Below are 14,228 nucleotides of genomic sequence, written 5' to 3' on the forward strand. Positions count from 1 at the left end.
TGAGCTGAACCTGCTCTTTGTTTAGTCACTGGATCTCCTAATTTAATAAAAGCACAGCGTTTTGTAATAACAGCAGCATCTGCTCAGTTCATAGACTCGAGGTGGACTCGGAGAGAAATCAGTTTAAAGCATTTAAAACATTATAAACACTTTAAAGCATTTGATCATTTTGACTCGTTGCTGTTAGTCTGAACTAGAACCAGACATCATTCTGAGGAGATGACGGTTGTTTCAACGCAAACTGACTGCCGAGGCTGCAAGAACCTGGCATCTGACCAACGATTTCACTTGTTCAGATCCACTCCTGCGACGGATGCAGCTTCCCTGATGCCTCAGTGTGTTACAGCAGCCGTTTAACTCCACATTTCCACTCTCATCTCGAAACTTCGACTTTATTCAAAAAACGATCAATAAAATATATATTTTCTTAATGTGCCTCCAATACTCGTACTTTTACTCTGATTACTCTAAGAAGACACGTTCGGGAGTTTTACTTTGAAGCTCCCACCGGAAGCTGTGTCAGGCTGTGTTGTCGGAAACGTGACGTCAGTGTCGACGGGCGCAACAATAGCTGCTGTGTCTGTGTGCGTGTGTGAGCGGATCAATCAGCTGATCACAGATCGATCGGGATGTCGTTCCAGGCCAAGAAGAGCAGCGCGAGACACGCGGTAGGTCCAGTCGAACCGGGCCGAGCCGGGGCAAACCAACCGGTGATGCTGCGGCTCCGCCGGTCAGTCAGAAGCATACCGAGGCTGGGAAGCGAGCCGGGCCGGGCGGGGCGGGGCTGATTAGACACGTCTACCTCGGCCTGGCTCGGCTTGGCTCGGTTTGCAGAGGTCACGGATGCTGGCAGGTTTTTTCACGCTGCGTTCAGGGGAGGTCGATAAAAATGCACGGGTTAAAACCTGAGCCAGTTCCAGTCCTGGCACAGCATGGTTCGATTTGTTTCAGTTCACCTGTCAGGTGACAGGATCCACGTTTTACGCGTGTTTTTAAAAACAGTTCATCCGTCCTGCTCACCTGTGGCAGTGGGAGGGGCAGCATTTGGTCTATCCAGGTAATTCAGGGTATATCACCATGGTAACTGATGCTGTAGACCCAACCTGCTCCAGAGCAGAGATCAGCAGGTATGAACTCACCAGCACTAACCAATCAGATCTTTCAGAGCTCAGACGGCTGGAGCGTCTGAAGTGTTTTAGTTTAAAACACTAATCTGCTGTGTTTTCATATTTCTCCATACGGGCGACTTTATTTCTGTAAATGTATTTATTGGTACACTTTGAGCCACGTAGCGTATATTTGTTCTTTGTTCTTATTCTTTCTTCAGTGCGATAAACCCGAGTAAGGCTGCAGGCCACAGGAGGAAACTACAGCTGGCCTTAATGTTCATTTTAATCAAACACTCGATAATTGATAAAACCCACCCGTGCTCACCAGTTTACCTCCTTTACTTCCTGCTTCATATAAACTTTATTCACACAGCAGCTCGTTTACAGTCTGACCGCAGTGTTTACAGCACTCACACATGCTTTATCTCCCTTTGTAAGGTCAGGTGTGCAGTCACCATCAGCTAAAAGCTGATTGGCTCTGAATGATGCTAGCATACATTAAAAACATGTAGACAGCGATAACTATTCGCTGACAGCTGCCAACATCTGCGAACAAATATGATTCTATAAAGTTGTTCTATATAGTGTTTAACTGTTCATATAGAGCGTTATTAAATTTAATGCTGATGCAATCATGTGGCACACTGACTTCTGAGGAAATTTTAGATGGCACTCATCATCAGAAAGGTTGCCGACCCCTGGTCTAGTGGGTGACGTTGGGGTGGCAGCCTCCATCTTTCATACTCTCTGTGTTGTATCACGAGATTGGATTGCACCAGACAGATGTTCAAGTTCAAGAAATCCAGGCTTTCTTTGAGTTACTCCTCCAACCAGGGACCTCATCAGAGGCGATGCACATCTGTAAAACTGTGACTGCAGATAATCGGCTGAGATTAGTGATCAGAGTTCAGTCCACTCTGAGGTCATCGTCCAGGATTTGCCATGACAACGGGTAAATACAGAGCACAGCCTCCTTTTTAATCTAGAGAAACACCGGCTTCATCTTCAGAACCGGAGACTCGTTTTTACCCGTCTCACATGGATAATAACTGTATATGTGTAATATGACATCATATAATATACATTTTTATATGTTATGAATATTATAAATATTCATTCAGGCTGTTGAGGCGGCCCAGCATAGGGCACTCAGGAGGTGACTGAGGGCAAAGGCATGTTATTCATGCACACAGACACACCGAGTGCTAATGACGGGAAACACCTGTAACATGCAAAGTAAAAATAAATACAAGACATGAGACTATCAAAATAAAACAGGAAAGAACATAAATGCCAAACACAGAGATAAAGACTAGATCAGAAGCTACAAGGGGACGCAAGGAAGGCAGGAAACAACTAAAACATCAGGAATCAAATAAAAACTGTGACCCTGCCTCCTGACCAACGGTAGCTGAGATAGCCCCATCCCCAACATAATAAGGACAAGCGGAACGAGGATCGTTTTGTGAGGAAGAAGAGTCACGTGACCTGTGAAATGCCTCTTTAAACATGAGCAGGCTTAAATTCTAAAGCAGAGAGTCAGAATTACCAGAAAGATGTGGTGGGAGCTGCTAACTCTGACTTGTAGGTTTTGTGGATCCAGCTAACTCAAAGAAAGCGTTCTCAACTTGCTTGGTGGCCACACCTCTCCCGTCGACCCCGTCTGAATCTGCAGTCAGAAGCTTCTTTCCTATGATCTATGCACCATCCTCTCTGTTTCCAGGGCGACCGTCTGATCATCAAAGGAGGAAAGATTGTCAATGACGACCAGTCGTTCTACGCTGATATCTATATTGAGGATGGGACAATCAAGTAAATATATTCTCTTTTTTCTCACTGATGTAATCATTCTGATTTAAAGAGGAACAAACATGTCCTCGTGTTGCACACGTGGCAAACGAAACACGCAAATTCACTGAAGAAAAAACGTTTTCCTCATCTGAAGAAGAACATAGCCCTTCATGTTTAAAACCAAGTTTTCTTTGACTCAAAAAGGTCAATGTTTCAGGTATATATTGGGGTTATTGGTTCCTCTGATGGAGCATTTGCAGTGTATTTTCTGTAATTAGTGTTTTTTTTAGTGGGGGGCATTTGGTCATTGAGAAGACCAAATTTCACTGTGATCTTGAAAGTTCATCGATATTTGTTCACGTTTGTACTAATGCTGACACCCTGGATTCAGAGCAGGAGAGGCAGCTTCAGTGGAGTTTCTTAACAAATCATTTCCTCTGCGTCTCTCTGAGCTCTTCCTGAAACGGTTTGATCTTTGTGTCAAACCAGATGTTCTCATCCGAGTCATTGCTCACGTATGTCTGTGATAGGCAGCAGAATTTGGATCATACTGACCTTCAGTCTAAAGGCTGCATCTGAAAACTGGTTTCCAGCTGTTTGGACCGCACTGAGTTCTTCACACATAATCTTTATTTCATTTAATTTACTTTTAAAATCTCACTTGTTGGGTGTCAGGTTTTTACTTGTGGTCGGTGTGAATCACCTTCACTTTGTCCCTGTGTTTGAGAATCTTCATAATCAACCTTCCCAGTGTGGCCTAAGCATCTCCCCATCCCGTCGTGGTGCCCTCTCCACACTGAGCAGCTCTTTTGTCCATTTTTATCCAAAGACCAGCACATCTGGTCCTTCAGCCTCTGCCACTTGAGGCAGCTGTAGCTCAGGTGGTGGAGCAGGTCACCTACTAATTGGAAGGTTGGTGGTTTGATACCCATCTGCTCCAGCCTGCATGCTTTAGGCAAGATATCAACCCCCATCTGCTTTCTGATGCATCCACTGGAGTATGAATGTGTGTAAATGTTACATAGAAAAAAGGCTTAAAGTGCTCAGAAAGAGTAGAAAAGTCAATTTACAAGCTTTAGGGTGTTCTTCATGACGTCTTCAAGCAAAAGTTTATCTTCCAAAGTTTTATTCCTAAACTCTCTTTACTTCAGAGAATCAGCATCATCTTGAGCTGTAGACAATCACAGCTCAGTCTCTGACAGAGCAGTCCTTCGTCTGCTGCCTCATCTTTAAAAAAGTCAGAGATGAGGTGCTGGTTTCTCTTCTTTGGCCATCCCGAGCTCCAGTCGTCTTCTCCCAGGGTGTTCTTAGATCTGCTTCATTGTTTTTAACCTTTTGCTTGCTCATCTTACCAGAAGTGAAAACGAGAAAATCCAAAAGCCCAGTTTACTGTAAGTCAGGGGTGTCCAACTCCAGGCCTTGATTTTAGATCTCACCCTGGGTCAACACACCTGAATCAAATGATGAGTTCATTACCAGGCCTCTGGAGAACTTCAACACATGTTGGCGAGGTCATGTAGCCATTTAAATCAGCTGTGTTGGATCAAGGACACATCTAAACCCCTCAGGACACCGGCCCTCGAGGCCTGGCGTTCCCCACCCCTGCTGGAAGTATACTAGTGGTCTTCATCGAGCACCGGTACAACACAGCAAAGTATATTTCATCAGGTTACTCCTATAGTCAGATGTCGAGTGAACATATTCTAATCGATAATTACACCAATGTTAGCTTGACCATCACACCTCGGACTTCCTGTTGTGTCCTGATCAGACAGATCGGCGAGAACCTGATTGTCCCGCCCGGCGTGAAAACGGTGGACGCATATGGTCAGCTGGTGATCCCCGGAGGAATCGACGCCAACACAAACCTGTACTCACCGCAGAAAGGCCTGAACCCGGCAGATGACTTCTACCAGGGAACTAGAGCCGCCCTGTCCGGAGGAACCACCACCATTAGTCAGTAACCAATACTCGATCAATACCATCTGGCCTCAGTGTGATGTGCTAACGGTAAGCTGGTTGTGTTGGCAGTGGACCACGTGCTGGTGGAGCCGGGGACTAGTTTACTAACGGCATTTGACCAGTGGAAAGATGCGGCAGAGCAGAGGGCGTGCTGCGACTTCTCCCTCCATGTGGACATCACCCGCTGGCACGAGGGGCTGTACGAGGAGCTGGAGACACTTGTCAAGGACAAAGGTCAAGATTGCCAAGCAATAATCAATAAGCTCATTATCAATTATAGTCAGATATCGCAAGACACAGAGGGTGAACTGTAGTCTGGCTGAGTGTAAACTGCAGTACTCTGTGTTTCAGGTGTGAACTCCTTCCTCTTCTTCATGGCCTACAAAGATAAGTACCAGAGCTCCGACTCTCAGGTGTGCAGACAGAGTAACTTCTCATTATTTGTTTCTTTTTGTTAGTTTTGCTTTCATTTTACCGTTGTCATGGTTTCAGCTCTATGAGGCCTTCAGTGTCCTCCGTGATCTCGGAGCCATCGCGCAGGTCCATGCTGAGAATGGTGACATCATTGATGAGGTAACTGAGCAAAACTCTGACTGTTCATTTAATAAAGAGCAGAAAACTGAAAGTTGGCGTTTCACAGTTGGCTTGAATCAGTTAAATGAGTCCAAACTAAGGGTGAGCATAATGCAAACAGAAGCTGGAGACAACTGTTTGTGCCTTGAGGTGACTGTTGATGTGATTTGGCGATATGTAAATAAAACATTCCACAAACTGAATTAAGTGTTGTAGTCAGAAGCAAAAAAAGGTTGTTTTTTTTAGTGTTTATTGAAGTTATGCATGAAATAAAATGTACATATATAAGACTCATATATGTACAGTAGTCTGGGTGACCGCCATCACTTCAAGTACTTTTTCTTCAAGCAGGTACGAAAAAAGAGAAAGAAAAAAACACACAAACAAACATATCTAAAGACAGATACAGTTTGTAACTATCCAGAGAGAGAGCAATTGAAAAGCCAACACACTCAGTAGCAGATGGTGACATAGCATTAGTACATGTTATTATAACAAACAAAAATTTAAACAACCATTCCTTCAATGATGAATATCATCACATAGCGGAGCCATTTCCCCAGTGTTTTACAAATTTCTCATACTCAAAATTCACTAAAAAAGTTATCTTTTCCATCTTATACATCTCAAAAGTTACATCAATCCAGCTGTTTAATGTTGGTGGATCCTATGTTAGCCATCTTTTGGTCGGTGCCTTTTTACTTGCAGCTAGCAGTACACATAGTTAGTATTTATCTATACACTTTATGTCTGAGGCTATGTGTCCTAAAAATATGGATTTGAAATCAAAGGCTAAATATGTACTAAAGATGTTTTGCATCACTTTATGGACATCTCCCCAGTAGTTATTCTTACAATCCCAAAATACAGCAGCTTGCAAAAGTATTGGGCCCCCTTGAACTTTCCCACATTTTGTCACATTACAGCCACAAACATGAATCAATGTTATTGGACTTCCAGGTGAAAGACCAACACAAAGTGGTGCACACGTGAGAAGTGGAACGAAAATCATACATGATTCCAAACATGTTTTACAAATAAATAACTGCAAAGTGGGGTGTGCGTAATTATTCAGCCCCCTGAGTCAATACTTTGTAGAACCAGCTTTTGCTGCAGTTCCAGCTGCCAGTCTTTTAGGGTCTGTCTCTACCAGCTTTGCACATCTACAGACTGAAATCTTTGCCCATTCTTCTTTGCACAACAGCTCCAGCTCAGTCAGATTAGATGGACAGCATTTGTGAACAGCAGTTTTCAGATCTTGCCACAGATTCTCGATTGGATTTAGATCTGGACTTTGACTGGGCCGTTCTAACACATGGACATGTTTTGTTTTAAACCGTTCCATTGGTGCCCTGGCTTTATGTTTAGGGTCGTTGTCCTGCTGGAAGGTGAACCTCCGCCCCAGTCTCAAGACTTTTGCAGACTCCAAGAGGTTTTCTTCCATGATTGCCCTGTATTTGGCTCCATCCATCTTCCCATCAACTCTGACCAGCTTCCCTGTCCCTGCTGAAGAGAAGCCCCCCCAGAGCATGATGCTGCCACCACCATATCTGACAGTGGGGATGGTGTGTTCAGAGTGATGTGCAGTGTTAGTTTTCTGCCACACATAGCGTTTTGCATTTTGGCCAAAAAGTTCCATTTTGGTCTCATCTGACCAGAGCAGCTTCTTCCACATGTTTGCTGTGTCCCCCACATGGCTTGTGGCAAACTGCAAACTGGACTTCTTATGGTTTTCTGTTAACAATGGCTTTCTTCTTGCCACTCTTCCATAAAGGCCAACTTTGTGCAGTGCACGACTAATAGTTGTCCTGTGGACAGATTCCCCCACCTGAGCTGTAGATCTCTGCAGCTCGTCCAGAGTCACCATGGGCCTCTTGGCTGCATTTCTGATCAGCTCCTTGTTCGGCCTGTGAGTTTAGGTGGACGGCCTTGTCTTGGTAGGTTTACAGTTGTGCCGTACTCCTTCCATTTCTGAATGATGGCTTGAACAGTGCTCCGTGGGATGTTCAAGGCTTGGGAAATCTTTTTGTAGCCTAAGCCTGCTTTGAATTTCTCAATAACTTTATCCCTGACCTGTCTGGTGTGTTCTTTGGACTTCATGGTGTTGTTGCTCCCAATATTCCTTTAGACGACCTCTGAGGCCGCCGCCGTCTTCTTCTTCTTCGTGTTTAACGGCGGTTGGCAACCAACAAAAAGGAGCATTACCGCCTCCTACTGCTCCGGAGTATGGGTCAAACCTCTGAGGCCGTCACAGAGCAGCTGTATTTGTACTGACATTAGGTTACACACAGGTGCACTCTATTTAGTCATTAGCACTCATCAGGCAACGTCTATGTGCAACTGACTGCACTCAGACCAAAGGGGGCTGAATAATTACGCACACCCCACTTTGCAGTTATTTATTTGTAACAAATGTTTGGAGTCATGTATGATTCTCGTTCCACTTCTCACGTGTGCACCACTTTGTGTTGGTCTTTCACCTGGAATTCCAATAACATTGATTCATGTTTGTGGCTGTAATGTGACAAAATGTGGGAAAGTTCAAGGGGGCCAATACTTTTGCAAGCCACTGGATGGTAGTGGTGAGCTGTGTCATAGCCACAGTTCCTCCAACATTCACAGCTTCCATTATCATAATGCGCCTTTAAAGCTGGGGTGTCTCTGGTCTGACACCCTGCAGCGAACCACTACTATGGTTTGCGTGTGGTTCACAAATAGCTTGTAGGTACACTGCTGCCTCCTGCCAGAATGTGACATCCTCTAATGACATGGCAGAGAGAGATTTTAACACAACAAACAGACTCACACCCTTTGATTTTGTCATTTTACCTGTTCCTGGAGAATAAGGTTCATGCTCAGTTTCACTGTTTGGTTACCCCAGGCTTTAACTGGTGTAAATACGTTTTAACTGCTATAAACTGGTTTGTTTCAGGAGCAGAAGAAGCTTCTCTGTCTTGGCATTACTGGACCTGAAGGACATGTTATATCGCACTCAGAAGAGGTACGCACACCTGAGACACACTCCTGTGCAGATTGTGGCTGATGTGGTGGCATGTTGCATATTTCTGATGTGTGTTTTTGTGTGTGCTTCAGGTAGAGACTGAGGCAGTGTATCGGGCCATCACCATTGCCAAACAGTCCAACTGCCCGCTGTACATTACCAAGGTAATGAGCAAATCTGCTGCTGATGTCATCGCCAAAGCCAGGAAGAAAGGTGAGGGCGTCAGCTTCGTCCTTTTGGCCTTTAATCCAGATTTAACAGGTTTCATTCAGACCCTTATTTGGGGTCCTGAGCCTTCAGAGTCAGAGGGTGAATGCTGAGCTCAGCTGGTGGTCCTTCTGTTTCCCGTCACCCATCTCTATAAGGTCTTAAATAATCAGGCCCCATCTTATCTTAATGACCTTGTAGTACCATATCACCCTATCAGAGCACTTTGCTCTCACACTGCAGTTGTTGTTGTTCCTAGAGTATTTAAAAGTAGAATGGGAGGCAGAGCCCCAGTGAAGCCCCAGATCTGTTGTTCAGTTTTTTCGTAAAGATCTGGCCTAATGTGCAACAGACCTTCTTCCCATAGCTTCGCTACCTACAAGTCATAGTTACAGTCTCACCAAACCTGAAAATGGAAAAATATATTACCAAGGGTTTCACAGCTGGCACATTTGCACTTCCACTTCTCCTGTAGGTCCAGGGTTCTTTTTTGTAGAGTAAAGGACAAGTCTCTTTGTCCATCAGTTACCAAGGTCTAAATAATATCACCATCCAAAACAAATATCCACTCCCACCACTGCTGTCTCCCCCTTTTAGATAGATTTTATTTTTTTATTTTATTTCAAACATGCAAATATAACTAAAATAACAAGAGAAAAAACAAAACTTAAAAAACATCAAGTTTGAATGTTGAATTCCCACAGAGCACAACGGTGTTCTTTAAACTGTGAAACAGCTTGCATCCAAAGAAGAGGATGAGTGGAAGACTGCATTTAATAAAGATTTAGGACATTTTGAATACCTCGTAATGCCTTTTGGATTAATCTGTGCACCATCTGTGTTTCACATGGTCCGTGACTTCCTGAACTGTTTCTTCTTTGTCTACCGAGATGATATACCAGATTTCAATCCAGGGGGGCCTTCTTCCCAGGCTTTAATTTCACAATTACTCATCGACCAGGTTCTCGGAATGCAAAGCCCGATTTTCTCTCTGAGTTTCACTCACCTCCAAGATGAAGTCACTGATCTGAATTGCCAAAAGGGATGAATTTTATCCAGGTGGCGGTCCACCCAACCAGCTGTATGTTCCATCCAACATCCATTAATGAGTCATCCACTGGCTCCATTCCTCTAAGTTGGCCTGCCATCCCAGTAAGAACCGGGCTATCACTCTTCTTCAACGCTCCTTCTGGTGGCCGTCCTTGATCAAAGAAGCCTGGTAGCATTTTTCTGCATGTCTTCTGTGTGCTCAAAACAAATCTGTCAGTTCACCTCCAGCCAGCCTCCTGCACCCTCTTACAACCTCGGAACAACCTTGGTCTCACATCCCAGTGGACTTCATCATTGGTCTGCCTCCCTCGGAGGGTAAAACAGTCCTTCTCACCATCATAGACTATTTTTCAAAGGCTGTACATATTTTCGCCCTCTCCAAACTCCAGTCTGCGCTAGAAGCTGCTCAACCCCATGGTCCACCATGTTTTCCGATTTCACGGTATATTTCAACACATTGTGTCATATCGTGGCCCACAATTTACACCTCGAGTCTGGAGAGACGAGCAGGTGAGCTTGTCTACTGGTTTCCATCCACAGACTAAAGGGCAGGTGGAGAGGGCACGTCAGGAGCCGGAGGCTGCTCTTCAATGTCTTGCATCCTCCAATAAGGCAACTTGGAGCCAACCAATTTCTTGGATCGAATTTGCTCACAATTCGCTGGCATCTTCTGCTACGGGTTTGTCATCTTTCGAAGTGTCTCTGGGCTACGTCTGTTTCCAACTTTTGAAGGTGAGATTTCCTTCTGTTCAACTTCATGTCCGTCATTGCCGCAGGATCTGGAGGGCCACTCGAGCAGCCCTGTTATGGACAAAAGAACAAAACAAGTTTCCTGACAGCCTTTGGCGTACCACTGTTGCTACCTATCACCCAGGTCAGAAGGTATGGTTGTTCTTAGATTCTGACATTCTCAGGTCAGAATCTGATTAATACACCTAGCAGAGATTTGGTTGTTAGCCGGTTCCTATTTATGCTGGAAGAAGGCAGTCTCTGAATGTTTGTGACGCTGGGCTTCCTCCATATCTGGTCATTTGTCTCCTTCGTTTGCCAAACCAGCCACTTACCCTCTGCTCCTGTTCACGCAGGAATCCTGGACTCTGAGAGAGGTCTGAGTGACTGTTCTGGACTGTCAGTAGTTTGGTGCCAGTTTCTAGAGTTGTCGCTGGCCGCACCTGTGGCTTGGATCAGGAGCCTCTGGATTTCCAGCTGTCCTGAAACACAACATTTACATTTTTCTGGACTGGATGTCGAGCTGTCTGAGCTTTTCATTTGGTGAACTAACCACCATGTTCAAGTCATACAGAGAAAGGGGTCACCTAAGCCAGTTTACTTTGACAGACTGCACACAGCTCTGGGGTAACTTGTTACCATAAACAACATCCCCAGCCTCAGGTACTGATACTTTAAAAGCAACTTGGTGCCCTAAAGTTGAACTTCTTTGTCCTCAGGCATGGTGGTGTATGGGGAACCAATCACAGCTGGCCTGGCTACCGACGGCTCCCATTATTGGTCCAAAGACTGGGCCATAGCAGCTGCCTTCGTCACAAGCCCGCCCCTTAACCCTGATCCTTCGACTCCGCAGTACTTGACCTCCCTGTTAGCATGGTAAGCATTTCATGGGGCGATCGTGGCTCAACAGTTGGGAGTTCGCCTTGTAATCGGAAGGTTGCCGGTTCGAGCCCCGGCTTGGACAGGTCGTTGTGTCCTTGGGCAAGACACTTCACTACTGGTGGTGGTCAGAGGGCCCGGTGGCGCCAGTGTCCGGCAGCCTCGCCTCTGTCAGTGCGCCCCAGGGTGGCTGTGGCTACAATGTAGCTCCCATCACCAGTGTGTGAATGTGTGCGTGGATGGGTGGATGACTGGTTGTGTAAAGTGCTATACAAATACAGGCCATTTACTACCCCTCACCTGAACCATTGAGATGTCACAGGTGACCCTTACAAGTGCTTGCTGTGTGTTTTCCAGTGGAGACCTCCAAGTAACCTCCAGCGCTCAGGCCAGCTTTTCCACCGCTCAGAAAGCTGTTGGTAAAGACAACTTCACTTCGATTCCAGAGGGAACTAATGGCATAGAGGAGAGGATGTCTGTGGTCTGGGACAGAGCAGTGGTAAGAAAACTTGACCCTCAGTCTCATGGTATCATCAGTGTGAATGTACTGATTCTCCTCCTCCTGATCTCCATCCCTCTGCTTTTACTGTGAGTCCCAGCATTCATGCTGTTTCCACTGTGTTTCTCAGGCCACTGGAATGATGGATGAGAATGAGTTTGTTGCAGTAACCAGCACCAATGCTGCAAAGCTCTTCAGCATGTATCCACGAAAAGGTATGACGTCAGTCACAGGTAAATGTTGTAAAGGATAAATACACCAGATAAATACTGGAGACAGGTTTCTGGGACAAGAGGACAAATTTCAGGCGTGTCAAACATAGGATAGGTCAGGTGAAGACTCCAAGCCACCTCATTGGATGGCACTGAAAAATGTGAATAAATATATATACAACTTTTGCTGCTAATGAATCATACTAGGTCAAAGTAATTACGTAATAAATAAACAATTCAGTGACAATGGACAACAAGTTACCAGATTTTACACAAGTATGTCTTACAATTTAAGCCCAAAGAGATGTGCTGACAAATTTCTTTCATTTACTACAGCAGCATTTCTTTTTCATCCAGAAAAATTGAGATACATTGCTAAAATTGCTCTTTTTAATAATTCGATATCTCAGAGATTGGCATGGTTAAAACTTCTTTACACTCACAGAAAAGAGAGATTCTTTGGATCAGTCCACCCAGTGTATGAGTTTGACATACCGGCTTTACAAACACTCCAGCCATCCTGAAGAACAATCTTACAAAGTCTTGCAGCCCTTTCTTCCCCAAACATTAGCTGTTTTTAAGGATTGATGCTTCTGTACACTCAGGTCGGATCGCTGTTGGATCTGATGCTGATATTGTCATCTGGAATCCGAAGGAGACACGAATCGTTTCTGCAAACACTCACAACCTGGTAATAACACCGCTATCAATCATTTACATCTAGGGTCAAACCTCTTCAAAACTTCTCATCATGATCAATTTCCTGTGTGCAGAACCTAGAGGTCAACATCTTTGAGGGTTTGGAGTTTCGGGGAGTGGCATCGGTGGTGATCAGCGGCGGACGAGTTCTTCTGGAGGACGGAAAACTCAACGTGACCGAAGGTTCAGGACGCTTCATTCCCAGGAAGGCTTTTCCTGATATCGTGTACAAGAGGATCAAAGCCCGTAGCAAGGTAACCGGCAGTTAGCGGCCGCTGAGAGGTAGTTAGTGACAGATGCATGGTAACAGCCTCCACCTGTCCAGTAGGCTAAATGATCCAGTAATCTGGAGGTTTATTTCTTCCCGTTTCAGATGGCCGAAACTCGCGGTGTCCCCCGTGGAAACTACGATGGTCCAGTCCATGATGTCATCAGCATGACTAAATCAGTCCCACCCACCCCGACCACCAGGGGGCCCCCATGTCCAAAAACCTTGACTGGCCCCCGAAATCTCCACCAGTCGGGATTCACCCTCGCAGGTGCTGTTTTCTGGTCAATAATCTGACCAGTGTAAGGTTAGCAATAAAAAACAAGATAACAGTGACACTGAAATGATCATCTTCTTGTTTTTCTGTCCAGGAACTCAGATTGATGACCACATACCACGGCGCTCTGCTCAGAGGATTGTGGCACCTCCTGGTGGACGATCCAACATTACGTCATTATCCTAAAACTGGAAGAATGAAGCAGTCGCTGTGAGACTGTCCAACAGTCCTTACAATGACTACTAGCGCTTCATAATAGTAATATTTCATCATGAACTCAAATGCAACCCTCCAAACAACCCTACAGCTAGTCTTAAAATCTTAAACTACTAAATCCTAAATTGAAAGCTCCTGAGTCGTCTAATTGTACTTTTATAAAGCTGTAGTATTTCAGCTAGTAGAAAATGGCAATGCAACTCGATAAATACCAGTAAGCCCTGCTTACACTGAACTACTTCACGTTTCTAAGATAGCAGTACTCCAGCATATAAAAGCATCAAATACAACTAAGACTGCAAGTTACTAAACAGTAGGGGTGCAACGATACACAAAATTCACGGTTAGGTTCGATACTTTGGTGTCACGGTTTGATATTGTTTCGATACAAAAAAAAATGTTCATGCTTTTTTAATTTGTCATTTATTAAAATTATAAATATATATTTTAACTCAAAAGTACAGTTTTTAAATTTAATGTTGCTGAAACAACAAAAATAATAAATCTATCTGATGGAGGAATCACTCATCTTTGGAAAAGAGAGTTTATTACAGAGAAATGGCTCTTTCAAAATAAAAGCTCTACTATACGCTTCTTCTGGGCTATATTCTCAGCAGCATATTAAACATATCAGGTCCCCATAAGGAGAATCCTGTGCTAACGGCTGTCTAAATGACTCGGGTAAAGTTTGTAGCATGCGTGCTTGTTGTTGTTGTCTGCTTCCACTTGTCTTTGCACTAGGATGCTGTCGGAGTA

The 14,228-nt window shown here is 44.6% G+C and overlaps 1 protein-coding gene across 1 annotated transcript; it reads left to right on the plus strand.

The window, feature by feature from the left end:
• The first annotated feature begins 517 nt into the window (after positions 1 to 517).
• Positions 518 to 13,735, plus strand: dpysl4 (dihydropyrimidinase like 4). The gene is made up of 15 exons (XM_040014081.1): positions 518 to 668; positions 2,833 to 2,921; positions 4,672 to 4,856; positions 4,932 to 5,096; positions 5,214 to 5,275; positions 5,355 to 5,435; positions 8,368 to 8,436; positions 8,529 to 8,649; positions 11,142 to 11,298; positions 11,659 to 11,800; positions 11,931 to 12,015; positions 12,618 to 12,703; positions 12,786 to 12,965; positions 13,085 to 13,250; positions 13,351 to 13,735. The coding sequence occupies exons 1-15, from the start codon at positions 630 to 632 to the stop codon at positions 13,440 to 13,442; spliced, it is 1,719 nt and encodes a 572-aa protein (XP_039870015.1). The 5' UTR covers positions 518 to 629; the 3' UTR covers positions 13,443 to 13,735.
• Positions 13,736 to 14,228: the final 493 nt, after the last annotated feature.

This window comes from Simochromis diagramma, unplaced genomic scaffold (assembly GCF_900408965.1).
Source record: "Simochromis diagramma unplaced genomic scaffold, fSimDia1.1 OVJJ01000669.1, whole genome shotgun sequence".
NCBI lineage: Eukaryota > Metazoa > Chordata > Actinopteri > Cichliformes > Cichlidae > Simochromis > Simochromis diagramma.

What these genes read in the sequence shown, in the direction of transcription:
- dpysl4 (XM_040014081.1), top strand. Translation starts at nt 630, where the DNA reads ATGTCGTTCCAGGCCAAGAAGAGCAGCGCGAGACACGCG. An exon ending in CGGAGGAACCACCACCATTA is followed by an intron (nt 4,857 to 4,931) that starts GTCAGTAACCAA and finishes TTGTGTTGGCAG; the next exon opens with TGGACCACGTGCTGGTGGAG. An exon ending in GACACTTGTCAAGGACAAAG is followed by an intron (nt 5,097 to 5,213) that starts GTCAAGATTGCC and finishes TCTGTGTTTCAG; the next exon opens with GTGTGAACTCCTTCCTCTTC.